Below are 14618 nucleotides of genomic sequence, written 5' to 3'. Positions count from 1 at the left end.
CGGGGCTATATAGAATGAGCCTGGGGAGGTGGGTTGGAGCCAGACTGTGGAGGGCCTTGAATGCCAGAGGCAGTGGTTTTAATTTTTTCAGTAGGCAGTGGGGAGCCACTGAAGATTTTTCAGCACTAACATAACGTTATTAGGAAGATCATCCAGGGCACGGATCTGAACTGGACGCAGGAAGGACAGTCGGGAGGTTATGAACAATCATCTGGGCTAAGCTCTCGGGTTAATACGGTGACAACCGCGTGTAGACGGGAGCCGGATATCCCAAATCCTGCGGAGGCACCAGAGGCTGATGACAGGGAGGTTCAGCCTCGGGATGACAGGAACGCCGGTGCTGCCATTTCCCAGGACGTGGAAATCAGGGGGAGGGGGAGGGGTTGGGGGGAAGCGAAGGGTTCAGTTCGGGGAACTCGGCCGCCAACCCGCCATTCTCACACCTCTCTTGACCCCGAGCCTCCCCGCGGCTCTTTTAAAGGCGGCCTCCAGAATGAGGCTCTGGGGCGGGGCGAAGCGTGGGCTCTCGCAGATTGGGCGGGGCCAGGCGAGGAGAAGGAAGGAGGAGGAGGGGCGTGCGTCCGTGCGTGCGTGCGCGGTCCCGAGGCCGCCGCCGCCGCTCCCGAGGCCGCCGCTGCCGCCGCCGCCGCCGCTCCCGAGGCCGCCCAGCCGCCGCCGCCGCGCAGAGCCCGAGCAGGACCCGCGGCCGAGGGGGAGGAGGAGGAGGAGGAGGAGGAGGCGGAGGAGGAGGAGGAGGAGGCGCCGGACCGGGGGGTGAGTGAGAGGCTGGGGGCGCGGGGCCGGCTGCGGCTGATGCCGGCAGTCCGCCTGTCCGTCCGTCAGTCCGTCCGTCCGTCCCCTGCCCCCCCCCCCGCCCTTTTCCCCCAGTGTCCGGGGCGGCGGCGGCCGCGGGGCCCAGGCGGGCGGGAGGGGCCGGGACTCGGGGAGGCCCCGCCGCCGCCGCCACTGCCGTGGCCACGGGCAGCCACGCCCGGGACGGGCCGGCGGGAGGGGCCCGGAAAGGGGCGGACATCGAGCCCCCACCCTCCGAGGTGGCAGGTCCCCATTCCTCTCCCCGCCTCGCACCTGGCCTGGCAGGGTCCCCCAGTCCCAGTGCTCTAGATCTCTTGGGGTGGGGGCCGGGGGAATGGCCCACCGCGGGGTAGCACACCTTCCCCGCGCTCTCCCCCAGGAAAGAGGAGGCGCCTTGGCTCTGCCATTCCCCCCCTGCACTTAGCGCCTTTCTTGGGGTCCCACTCCCCTTCCAAGTGCCCACCTCTCCCCTACCTAGGGAGCTGGGGGCTTAAGGCATCCCTCTTTCTGGCTCCTGTTCTCTTACAAACACACATTTCATTGCTTTCTGTCCCCGGTTAGCCCCTCTTTTAAGCAGTACCCTTTAAAAAAAAAACTCCTTGGGTACATAGTTAGGAAAGAGGGTGCAATGGGAGTTTTGTCTTGCCTCAAAACTGAGGAGGATATGACTGTCGAATACTATTAGCCTCTCTTTTAAAAAGTACCTTAAAAAAACCCCCTTGGTATAATATATTCTTAGGAGAGTGGATGCAATGGGATTCCAGTCTTGCCTCAAAACTGGGGGGGGGGGATGACTGTCAAGTACTATCGTCCTCTTTTGAGGCACTAATTTTTTTTTAAACTCCTTGGGTATATAGTTAGGAAAATGTGTGCAATAGGATTTCTGTCTTGCCTCAAAACTGAGGAGGTTATGACTGTCAAATACTAAAGCCTCTTTTAAGCACTACCTTTATTTTTTTTTTTTAAATTCCTTGGGTATGTAGTTAGGAGAGTGGGTGCAATGGGATTCCTGTCTTGCCTCAAAACTGAGAAGGCAGAAGGGTCGAATACACCTCTTCCAAGAAGTTTGTGGTTGGGGGCACTGGCCTTGAAGTTTTTTTTAGTATACTGCATTGGAAAGGATACTTTTTCCTTGGGGGATTGGGTCTGCACACCTGTGGGGAACTGTATTTTAGAATATGCTTTGCCCTGAATGTTAGAAAGTAAGTTCACTTCTAGGGAGGGAGAGGAAAAAATAATGAGGTAAGAGATCAACAAGGTACAACTTTATAGAAGAGAGGTTTATACCTTCATAGGTAGTGTGTGGCAATATAATTTTTTCCTTTTATTTATTATTTTGATACTCTAAGCATGTAGTACCAGCTCTTAGTTCTAAATGTAGGTCCTGTACTTTCTGAGTGCTGAGGAGTAGTACTCTGGAGAAGAGCTGCTAGAAATAGGATTTGGAAACTTTCCTTGGGTTTCCTGTTCAGAAGTTGTGAGGGTGGGTGTATGTATGTCGTTTTTCTTTTCTTTTTATATAATGACTACCTGAGTTATCTTGATATAGTAACCAGTACATTAAGCCTCAAGCTCCTTTTTATCTGTAACATGTTTTCCTATTTTAAAATAACTTGGTTATTCTTTTGGGGGTTTTGGCAAGTCCCAACTTGTTGATTCAGAATTTTGGATTTGATTTAGAATTTTACAAATAAGGAAACTGAGGCTCAGAGAGTTTGTTACTTTCCCCAGGGTCACACAGCTAGTGAGTGTTAGGGTGAGGACTAGGACATATGTTTCTGACTTCTGGTGCTGCACTATTCAGATAGAAAGTTTTAGTGGCAAACTGTGATGTCTTTTTTGGTATAGTACTTCAACTGATTGGTATAATTTGTTAGCATTGATGTCATGTGTAAGCATAGATCTGACCATGTCAAAGTTCAGGAAGCCTTAGTGGCCCTTTACTGCTTATAGGATGAAAACCCTTTACATTCTGGCTTCAGCCTGTCTTTCCAGACTGATTTCATATCCCTGCTCCCTTCCTTCCAGCCAAATTGGCCTAATTTTTATACCCTGTATAGAAATTCCCTATTCAGTCTCCTTTGCATAGTCTCCTTGCCCCAGTACCTAGAGAACAGTCTCCTTCCTCACTGTTGCCTTTTGTAATCCTTACCTCTTTTTGAACCTTAGTTCAAGTGCTATCTCCTTCACCATTCTCTTCCTGAATTCTACTTCCCCCAAATATATTTTAAAAAATTTGTATGGGAATTGTCTGTGGTCGTGCAGTGTCAATAAGTGGGATTTGAACCTGGGTCTTTGACTCCCAAGTCTAGCACTCTGCTTTGCCAAAAGCACTTTGACATACATTGTCGTTTATCCTTTATAACCAGCCTGTGAACTAATGCAGTTATCATTATCTTTTGTGCCCATATGAGAGATCCAATACTGAGAGAAGTTATGTGACTTCCTTTTGGTCACACAGCTACTAAACGTCAGTCAGGACTCTGCAATCTTTCTTTTAAAAATCCAGGTTCAGAATTCTATTGCTCTCATAAAAGGATGAATAAAGAGCTCTGAGGGCCAAGAGGGGAATGGCCATTGCCATTTGGAGAGCTCTTTGAAGACCTCCTGAAGAGGTAGGAACTGAATTAGGCTTTAACGGGGGCAGCTAGGTGGCAGCTAGATGGTGCAGTGGATAGAGCACCAGCCCTGAAGTCAGGAGGTCCTGAATTCAAATCTGGCCTCAGACCAAACGCTTCACATATACTAGCTGTGTGACCCTGGGCAAGCCACTTTACCACAGTTTCCTAAAAATAAAACATTTTAAAAAAATGAATTAGGCTTTAAAGGGTGTATAAGAATTCTACCAGCAGAAGAGGGTGAATTGGATATTCCAGGTTATAAGGAACAGTTAAAGCAAAATTTTGGCCGTGCAGATCGTATAGGAGTAATAATAAGTAGTCCAAGTTGATAGGTGCATAAAGTGGGTGAAGGGGAATAATATATAAGAGAAGGTTGGACAGAGAAGGTGGTTCCAGCTTGTGAATGGCCTTGAATGCTGAAGGGAAGTTTAAACTGAATTCACTAGCTAGTAGGGAGCCATTGCGACATAATTGCCAGTCTGTAGTGGACAAAGACTGACAATACTGACTAATTGGAAACTTAAAATTCTAACCTACACCTACTTTATATGAGAAAATTATATACAGAATTCCATACTTAGGTAATTTTTCATGTTTGCAGTGCTTTCTCTGAATAAGGAAAGATTGTAGTGTCATTTGTAATTTGTATAATTTCTAGGTTTTTGTATTGTATCTTTAGAATCTTATGATTGTGACAGTCCAGTATTTTTCTTTTTGAAGATAAATTATACCACTATTGTGGAAACTCACAGTTGAATTGTAAATTTTTGCAATTCTGTGTAGTTATTCAAACACTGAGGGACAGGGTAGTAGTAGTTAATAAGGCCAGCCTTGGGAGTCCTGAAGATCTAGTTTAAAGCCCTGCCTCTGACACATACTAATTGTTATGACCTTGGCTAAGTCACTTAACCTCTCACTGCCCTAGGCAATTCTAATGATTAAAGGCACCAGTTCCTGCCTAATCTGTGTTTAGTGGAGAGAGTTTTCAAGCTAGGCATTTTCTCCAAAAGAGTGGTGTCAAACTGAAATAGAAGGTGGGGAGAGGACGCTAAACTATACCACCTAAGGATCCCTGTAGGCCACAGATTGACTTGGTTTTAAAATGCAGTATCACCAGTGTTTTATTGTATTTTTATTTACTTTGTTAAATATTTCTAAATTATATTTTAATCTCTTTGGGCTGATTCAGGAGTGTGGGAGTGTGGGCAGCATGCAGCTGTGTGTTTGACACCTCTGCCTTATACCAATGAAATCTCAGGTTGCCTGGGGGGAAGGTCAGTTATTGTTAATTTTGTCAAATATCAACTGCTTTGAAATTTTAATTTATAGAAATGGTACAGGTTTTATCATTTGATTAAAAAATTATACTATTGTAGGAACTTTTGTAGTTCTGAAATATTGAGTTTAGAATCATAATATTTAAAAGTTCTAAAGGGCCTCAGAATCATATAGTCTCTCACCTGAAGCACCCTCTATAACATTCTTTGTAAGAGGTTATCCACATTCCCAATGTAAGAGAAACATATAATCATAATCAGACATATATGTAAGTGCTATGGTGCATTTTAAATTGAAGATTTATATATCTTACTTTAACCACTTTTAAAATTGGTTTCATCTGTTTTTTTTAAGTAAATGTGACATTTCTAAGAATTGAATACTTACACAGTATTATGTCATCGTCTTGCTGTACTGACATTGAGAATCTTCTTGTTATAAAAGATTCATGTTACAAACTATATACATATTAAGTATACATGTATGTATCTATGTATATAGTTGAGATGCCCCTGTTTCCCTCAGTGTGTGAGAATTTTGGTTAGCAAATGGGCATCAGTTTTGTTTTGTTTTTTTAACATTATCTTAATATGCCTTATGTGTTAACCTTTCTTACAAAGACACTACTAAGCCACTCTTAATAAGACATGAATTTAAAATTTTTGCCATTCTGATGATGAATTTACACTGAACGATCTTCAGATTCTCATCTTGGCATACATTTTTGAGATTTCAGATCAGGGGTAGGAATTCATTTTATGTCCGGGGGATGTTTTTTTCCTCTTTTACGTAGGTTTAATTGGCCCAAATAGTGAATGTGAGTTCGTTCAGTAATATGCAATAACCAGCCCAAACTTATGGCTATTATCCTGATCCTTTCCACATGAAAACAGAAGTAGGAGCTGAGAAAATCAAAAGGAAAGTGTGTGTTGTTGTTAAGGTGGAGTTAAAACAGGAAATATTGAGCTTTTTATATAAGCATTCTAAAAATAATCCATTTCATGTAATTTTCTGAAGTATGTGGTATGCACACAGGGGATTGAAGATGTTTTATGAAACTAAGATTTCCCATCAGTAAGTTAATGATTTGGAGTGTTTTTCTGTTTGTCATTTCCATTACATATCCTGGTATTGGAAACCTAAAAAGTTAAATAATTTAAATTACTCTGATTTTCCAACATTTGTCGCCAGTAAAGCTACTTAGTCTAAAGTTCATTTGAAGAGGTTGGTAATGTGTAATGGTAAAGTTGATCTGTAAATTAAATGTGTAATTTCATATTTTCTTATACTTGTAATATTTTATAAGACCCAAACAAGGTCTTATAAGTGTATTTAACTAATTCAGTTTATATAATGGGAATTGCTATAGACTGCAGTTTTGTCATTACCAGAGACACTTTGAATATATATAAATGTGACTGCTATGTACCCACACAATCTAGTGGTTTTTAAGATGGAGCTAAAACAGGAAATGTTATGCTGTATGTGTTTGTAAAAAATAATCTTTTATGATAGAACTCAACTTTAACTTAAGTAGGCAAGACTTTATAAATTGAATAGGGCAAAAAAATTGGGCACAACTATTAAGACTTTTAACAAAATCCAAAACACAGTTTGTAAGACTGTAGCTTACTAGTAGCAATCACTGCGTTCGTAATAGAATGCTATTTCAGATCTCCTAAGAGTATGATCTGGAGAGTAAATCCATCATTCACTGTAATTTCAGTAATATTCAAAATTCATCTATGAATAGAACTACTCTTTTCCAAACAAATTTCCTTGATGTAAAGCATTAAACAAGCAAGCAGTAACTATTTTTAACAGGTGAAATTTAAAAACACCGATTGTTTCAATTTTCATTGTTCCGATTGAATCTTCTGCCATTAATAATACTTTTTAAGTTCCAAAATGTACTTATTATAGGCATTCTAAAATATTATAGATAAGATGATACTGCAGTTGTGATGTTAATATCAGAACCTGGATTTGCTGTTAATGAATGATCCATTTTCATAGTTTTTAAAAAATTCATTTTCAACTTAAAGTAAGTAACTTGGTATTAACTCTGAATTTCTTATAAAGTGCTTATGCATTCACTATCTCAGTAATGCGATATGGTCATATAACTAGTAAATGTGTCTAAGGCCATATTTGAACTTTTTTCTTCCTCTATCGACTGTGATACCTGTTAAATCCTTTTATCCAACAAGCATTGTGCTTATTATGTGTAAAGTACTGTGCTTAAATGCAAGAGATACAAGGAAAGGCTGAAACATAGTTCCTTTTCTCTAGGAGCTCACATTCTACTGGCAGAGACAGAGTACAAATGACTATTTACACATAAAATATACAGTGTAGAGGTAAGGCATTAGGAGTAGGTTGGCCCAGCAAAGGCCTCTTTTGGAAGGGTGAATTTGAGCTAAAGGAAACCAAAAGGTTGAGGTTTGGAGAGAGAGGGTTTCGGGTGTTGGGGACCTCAAGTACACAGGCCTGCAATAGAGAAATGGAATGTTGTGGGGGAGAAATGGAAGCGAGGCAAGTGTGACTGCATGGAAGGGCAGACAGAGGAGAGGAAGGGTGAGAGGAATGGAAAGGTAGGAAGGCACTGAGTTTGAAAGGGATTAAAGGATATAAGATTTCATATTTGATCCTAGAGGTGATAGGGAAACATTGGGAATTTATTGAGTAGAGGGCTAATATAGTTAGACCTGTGCTTCCAGAAAATCACTTTGGCAGCTGAGTGGATGATAAACTGGAGTGGAGAGTGGTGTGAGTCAGAGAGATGCACCAATGGCTATTACAAAAGTCCTAGTGTAAGGTGATGAGGGCCTGTACTAGGGAGTGGATGTGTGAGTGGAGAGATGGGCTGATAATATAACAAGAGATGTTGTGAACGTAGAAATGACAAGATATGGCAACAGATTAAGTATGTGGGGTGAGTGTAAGAGAGGAGTCAAGGGTGATATGGTTGTGATGCTGGGTGACTGTAAGGATGATGATGACCTTGACAATAATTTGGAAGCTTGAAAAAGAGAAGAATTTCAGAAGAAAAATAATGAATTGTTTTGGACATAGTGAATTTTAGATGCCTACAGGACATCCAGTTTGAGATGTCCAAGTGGCACTTGGTGATGTGAGACTGGAGGTCAAGAGAGAGGTAAGGGCTGGATAGATCTGAGAATCATCTGCATAGGGATGATAATTGAACCCATGAGGATTGATGAGATCACCAAGTGATATGGTATAGAATGAAAAGAGAAGCTGGCCTATGACAGAGCCTTGGGGGACACCCACACTGTTCTTTAACAGTTATTACTGTAGACTCATTTTCTAATGTTTAATCTTAGGACAGACTTTTTCTAATTGTTTGGAAAGTGATATTGTAAAAGTTAATTTTGCTATAGTAATGATCTTCGTCTTAGCCTAAGCTTTTCTGTATATGCTACGTTATGGAGAAGGGATTTTTCTCTGTTCGATTTGTCATTGTAATTCTGTTTAACATGAATAAATTTCTGTGTAGAGTTGCTCATCTTTAATCTTTTTTTCCACTCTGATTCAAATTCTTCTTCCCATGGCACTATTCTCCAATAAGAGAAAAGTGTATACCAGGGCAAAAATGCATTGGTAGCTTGCCAGTACTGCTTTCATAATTGTTGGGGTTTTTTCCCCTAGACCTGTCTACGATGTACCCATAAAGTAAGAGCATAGAGTTTATAAAATAAAGAGTTGGCTTCTGGTTTTTCATTTCTTTATGTGGTTTCGGTTTAGTTTACATGAATTTTGTTACATGTTATGAACATGTTTGCAGTGAAATAGTTCTCTTGTATGATGTCTTCTGTTAGAGCGGTGTTGACCACATTTTGTGGTACTTGCTTCCAGACTATGAAGAGATCCACTAGTAGTTTTAGTGAATACTTCTAATTTTAGGACATAACTTTTTTTTGAGAACTTGGAGGTAAATATGCATATCAGACATTGGAATCCAGGTTCTGACTTGGCTTTCTTTAGAAAGGATAATCTCTCACCTTGTAAGCAGAGGTAGTATGGTGGAGCAGAAAGAAGAAAGTGACTTGGAGTCAGAAAACCAAGTCTTTGGCACTTAACTATTTTTGTATCATTTTGTACTAGTCACTTAATCTCTTTTATCCTAATTTTCCTTCTCTGTGAAATGAACATAACATTACTTGTACTGTTTACTCATAAGGTTGTTGGGGTGTGTGTGTGTGTGTGTGTAAAATTTAAAGTGGTATAGGAGTGTGAGCTGTCACTAGGGACAGTCAAAATTTGGAAGTTTCAGTGATTGAACTTCATGTTAACGAGTTATCACTAAATCTGCTTTATTAATAAAAATATTGGTGTCTTTTAAAAGCAGCTTTAATTGAAATGGATTTTTTGGAAAGTGTTTTTTAGTGAAAATCTATTTATGACTCTCTTGTGACCCCATTTGGGGTTTTCTTGGCAGAGATACTAGAATGAGTTGCCATTTCCTTCTCTAGCTCATTTTACAGATGAGGAACTGAGGCAAACAAGGTTAAGTGACTTGCCCAGGGTCATGTAACTAGGGTGTGTCTGAGGCCACATTTGAACTCAGGAAGGTGAGTCTTCCAGATTTCAAGTCCAGAGCTTTATCTTCTGCACCACCCAACTGCCCCAGGGGGGGAAATCTCTGTTTAGCGAAGACTTAGGCTTTTGATTATAAATTAGTGAACTTTTTTGTTATTGGAGATGATTGGGAACTTATTGTGTTAACTTGCAATGTGATAAATACACTGTTGTTGATATTTTAGTAAGTAAAAAGATTAACATTATTCAATATGTAAAAATCATTTTAAATATATGTGGAAAGTTCCTTTAAGGCTCAGCTGATGCCATCTCCTATTATAAGACTTTGCTGATCCCCTTACTTGTTAAAGGTTGGTGCTTCTTGTATATACTTATCTGGAAATATGATGTATCCCTGTCCTACAGTGTAAGTTTCTTGAGGGTAGATATTTGTTAGTTTTGTCTTTGTATCCCCTGCTCCTGGCATATAGTAGGTGCTTAATAAGCGATATTGGGTTAAATTGAAAATGCTGTAAACATAGCCTTTATGGATTTCTGAAAGACAATTGACTTTTTCGTAAAACTTTGGATAATAATCAAATGGTCCCGTGATCTTTTGAATTTGGATGTTCCTTTATGCAGTACAGATTGCAAACTACCCGTGCTGTCCATCTTGTATAGTTTTTGCTCATGTGTTCCCATAAGCCCATTACAGGAAGCTTCCCCAATATGCTGTAGGCCTTCACCAGTTTCTCCTGACATTGCAAGGATGCCACTTGAACACTTGGTTTGTTTGCCCATTATTTTTTACCACGTGATTAGTCCATCTCCTTTTTTGGTCATACATTTCTTGATGACATCATTTGCTTCTTTTTTTGAAATTCCTTTATTGCAGTATGCTCACATCTAATATGTATTTCTCTGTATCTCTTAGAGCAATACTTATTTTCAGTTCGTAAAGTTTTGTGGCTATATTAAAGAACACCACTAATAGAAAATTAGTGTTAAAAAGTTTGTCTTTGTTTCTGAAATGTTTGAGATCATTAAAGGAGCTTTTAAAGGAGCTTTACAATTTCCTGAAGACAATCTAGCCCATCCTCCTGTTAACTCGGGGCCCAACTAATTATCCATTGTGTTGTCACACACTCATAAGATCTGGGGTTTCATTGGTGTAGGAGTTCCCTGTGAGAAACAACTTCTACCAATGTAGATCAGCATATTCTCTGCAAAACTTATACATTCACATTGTATATGCATACGCTAATGGGCAGCCTCTGTACGTGGTTCCTCCAACTCTGTGTTATAATCTGGACAATAGATGCATTTCATCCATCAGTTTTTCCTGTATGGATGGTTAAGCCAAGTGTCTTGAATGGATACAGATCTTTTCCAGGAAGCTCTGCAGTGTTCCAAGGCTTGCTGCAACTAGCATGATATCATAAGCAAGTAGGAACATCTGGAGTATCTCACTGTCCACAGAGAAGAAGTCTCCTTTAACTAGGAGTCTGTCTTGGATTCCTCCATCATGATGGTGAATATCTTTGGCAAGCATATATCTCCCTATTTCGTGCCTCACCTGATGTTTATAATCAGTTGCTTTTCGAACAAGATTCTTATCCTTCAAGGAATAAGGAATGAGTTTGATATGTAAGTGGGAGAGACATTGTTGGAAGACAGTCTTAAAGACAGTATTATATTCTACTAAATCATAGACTTTTTTTTTAATAACTGACAAGCCCAGTGAAAGCTTATATTCTCTACATTTTTTAATCACTTGTGTGATGGTATAGATATTGTCTGCTGTGGAATACCACTTGTGAAGTCCTGCTTATTTATTTCCTACTAATCTTATCAGGGATGTTCTTGATGTGTATGTAGATGAATTTGATGCATGTGCAAATGAGATATAAAAATTTTATGTTGAGGGGAAAGTAAGCATATATGTTTGTTGTTGATGTTTTCACAGTCTTGTTTTCTTGGTCTCTGTTGTATTAATAAAGTCTGAGAATTCTTTTCTGCCTTTGGTATCTTCTCTCTTTCAGATGCCTTCTGAATTGATCCCTCAGTGCTCTCATAATTATATTACCTTCGCTACAGATCTCTATGATGTACATTTGATCTAGTCTGGTTGCTTTCCCTTTCTTTATTCTCTTAGTGACATTTCTACCAACCTGCAGGGCTGTGATGTTTGAGTTTTGTGGTGGTGGCTCCATTGACCTTCATTATAAAAATCTTTACACATCTTTTCCATTTTTGTTGTGTTTTTTCTTCTTTCAGTTCCATCCATAAATGCCTTGAGATGACTTTGCTTATTTGGACCTCTTGTGGTGTGTGTGTGTGTGTGTTTTAAAGGCAATTGGGGTTAAGTGACTTGCCCAGGGTCACACAGCTAGTAAGTGTCAAATGTTTGGTCTGAGTTCATATTTGAACTCAGGTCCTCCTGACTTCTGGGCCAGTGCTCTATCCACTGTGCCACCTAGCTGCTCCCCTCCCACCCCGCCCCCAGGTGTTTTCTTTAAGCAGATTTTTACCCTGCTTCTCTCTGCTTTGATGCAGTATTGTCCACAACAACCCCCTCCACTCAGTGGGTTATAAGTTCCTTGGAGTCAGGCAATGTTTGAGTCTTGTTTTTGTATCCTGATTTTCTCTTTTATCTATATAGTCATTTACTAATGCCTGCTAAATTTAATTTAATTCCAGTACATTCCCTGTAAGATTTTACAAGTGTAATGTGGTGACTGTCTCTCTAAATGTCAAGTAATTCAGGAATTTATTGACTAAGGTGCTTTTAGGTTCTTTTGGTCGCCTTGTTATGACAGTTTATTTATATAGATCACTCTCCTGTCTGTGTTATGATGGTGTCAATATCCTTTCTTCTTCCATTAACCATTTTAAAAAATTATTAGTAACTTGTTTTATTTGGTCAGGGTTGAGTTATTTCAGTTGTATGCATGTCTTTTTATCATTTTTATTCTAGTTTTATGCTAATTTTTATCTTTTACTAAGTCAGTGGTCCGACTGATTCAGAAATGACTTCCACATTAGTAACAAGATGTTTTCTGTCCATTAAAATATAAACAGTTTCATTTTTTAGTCATATTATGTGGTGCTCATCATAGTCAGTGCCTACCAGTCTTTTCTTTAGGAAAATGTTCACAATGAAAAGTATGAAATTGCAAAATCTTGTCGTCTCTCATTCTTTATTCCTGACCCATGTTTTCCAATATATAGCTTTCTATTCCATCTATTTCCACCTGGGCATTGATTTTAAAATGTATGTTATATTAATTTGGAAGGTCTTATCATGATATTTATAGAATTTGTCAATCTCTTTGTGTCCTTTAATGGGTATTGGTGGTCTTAGTGCAAATACCATGAAAATTGCAGCACAAGATGACCAAGTGTCCCACGAAATGATTCTCTTTTCCTTTAGATCTGCAATAAAACCAACAATGCCAGTTCCTTTATCTGCCTCTCCAGGTAGTACCTGTGAGCCATCCTCTTATTTATATGCAACTTCCATATCAAGATTTCACTTAGCTGTAACTGTCTTCTTCTGATTTCACAGTGTAAAGATGCCAGAATGTATGTATGGGTCAGCATATATCTGTTTGTTGATCACTGAACAAGTACCTCAAATTTAGAGCACAGATACCAACTTAAACTTTTTAGATGGCTTAAAAACGGTGATTATTAGTACCTTCTACTTTGATTTCTGCCACCCTGGCATTATTACTGCAGAAGTGGAAGGGATCTATCTGTACAGGACTTGTTTCATAAGTTGCAGTGACCAAAGAATTCTTCACTAAGTGGCCAGACCATGGATGGTAAAGCCTGTTGTACTTAGCTAGATTGATCCTCAAAAACTGGAACTTCGCAGATGCTTTTCCAATATTGCTAGAGCTGCTCGAACTTATGCTTCCTTGGCATAATCTTTGAGAATTCATAGTCACCTCCACATCATAATGAAGCATCACAGGGATGACGACAACAAAGACTTGGTTCAAGATGGAGAAATATAACCTGGTTTAATAGGGATTAAGTGACTTTAGAAGTGATGGGATGGCGGCTTTAGGGGAAATCCCTAGAGGTATACAACAAGGTTTTCTTTTTATCTCTTTTAACATATTACATTTATTTGGTGTTGTATGATTAACAAAATGAGCAGCTAGGTGGTGCAGTGGATGGTAGAGCACTGGGCTTGGAATCGGGAAGACTCATCTTCCTGAGTTCAAATTTGGCCTCAGACACTTACTAGCTGTATGACCCTGGGCAAGTCACTTAACCCTGTTTGCTTCACAGTTCCTCATCTGCAAAATGAGCTGGAGAAGGAAATGGCAAACCAGTCCAGTATCTTTGCCAAGCAAACCCCAAATGGGGGTTGGACACAACTGAAAAACAACTTAATAACAATAGTTAACAATGCTTTATGCTTTATATATATTGTCTTTAATTCTTACAAGAAAATTTTGATTTTGATTTTATAGATCAGTAAACAGGGACAGAGAAGTTAAAAGATCTCAGATTTAAAGTGAGAAGAGAACTTAGAGGCTTGTGAGTCCAACCTTCATTTTACAGATGAGGAAATAGGTGGGAATAAAGAGGTTAAGTGACATGCCCAGGGTTACATAGCTAGTAAATATCTGAAGTAGGATTTGAACCTAGGTCTTCCTGACACTAAGTCCAGTGTTTTCATCCCTGCACCATTCTGTCTCTAAAAGATGTCTAGCAGAGGATGGTTAAGTGGGTGGCAGTATAATGTAATGGGAGGAATATTTCTTTACCTGTAAAGTGAAGTCTCTGATGTCTCTTGTAGTTTTTTAAATCTGTCATATTGATTACTTATAGATAGTAAGTAGCAGAGCTGGGGCTTGACCATATATATATATATATATATATATATATATATATATATATATATATATATATATATATATATATATATATATATATATATAACCGAAGAGATGCTGGTCTTCTGACTTGGTTCATTGCTATTTTTTAATACTGTACGATGTTTTATTTAACATCTTTATTCAGTGACTTGGATGAAGATACCAATGAATTAGAAATCTGTGGATAACATGAAGCTGCAGAGAAAACTTGTTCTTTGGTTAATAAGATTCAGAAATATGATAAGCACAAATGAAGGGCCAAATATAAAAGAGATGAAACCTAATAGTGATATATATAAAATCTTGCACTTAGGATTAAAAAGTCAGCTACATAACTTCATGTTGGGAGAGATAGATTGACAGATGGTCGTATAAAAAACACTTATCTTGGGGATTTGTTGAACTGATCTTGAACTCAGTAAGAGTCAACAGTGTGTTCTGTTTTTTGGTTTTGGTTTTTGTAAATTGT

General features: G+C 39.3%; 1 protein-coding gene across 1 annotated transcript in view; it reads left to right on the top strand.

Moving 5' to 3' along the window:
* RAP1A (RAP1A, member of RAS oncogene family) overlaps positions 1 to 14618 on the top strand; it is a 115779-nt gene that overhangs the window by 11454 nt on the left and 89707 nt on the right. The window contains exon 2 of the mRNA XM_078155507.1: positions 144 to 774. Within this exon, the coding sequence (XP_078011633.1) occupies positions 144 to 774 (631 nt within the window). The remainder of the gene's footprint in view (positions 1 to 143; positions 775 to 14618) is intronic.

The sequence above is a fragment of the Phascolarctos cinereus genome, unplaced genomic scaffold, assembly GCF_003287225.1.
Source record: "Phascolarctos cinereus isolate Bilbo 61053 unplaced genomic scaffold, phaCin_HiC Scaffold_5;HRSCAF=322, whole genome shotgun sequence".
NCBI classification, from domain to species: domain Eukaryota; kingdom Metazoa; phylum Chordata; class Mammalia; order Diprotodontia; family Phascolarctidae; genus Phascolarctos; species Phascolarctos cinereus.
Note: the sequence above shows the minus strand (reverse complement) of the source record. Positions and strands in the feature narration are given on the sequence as shown.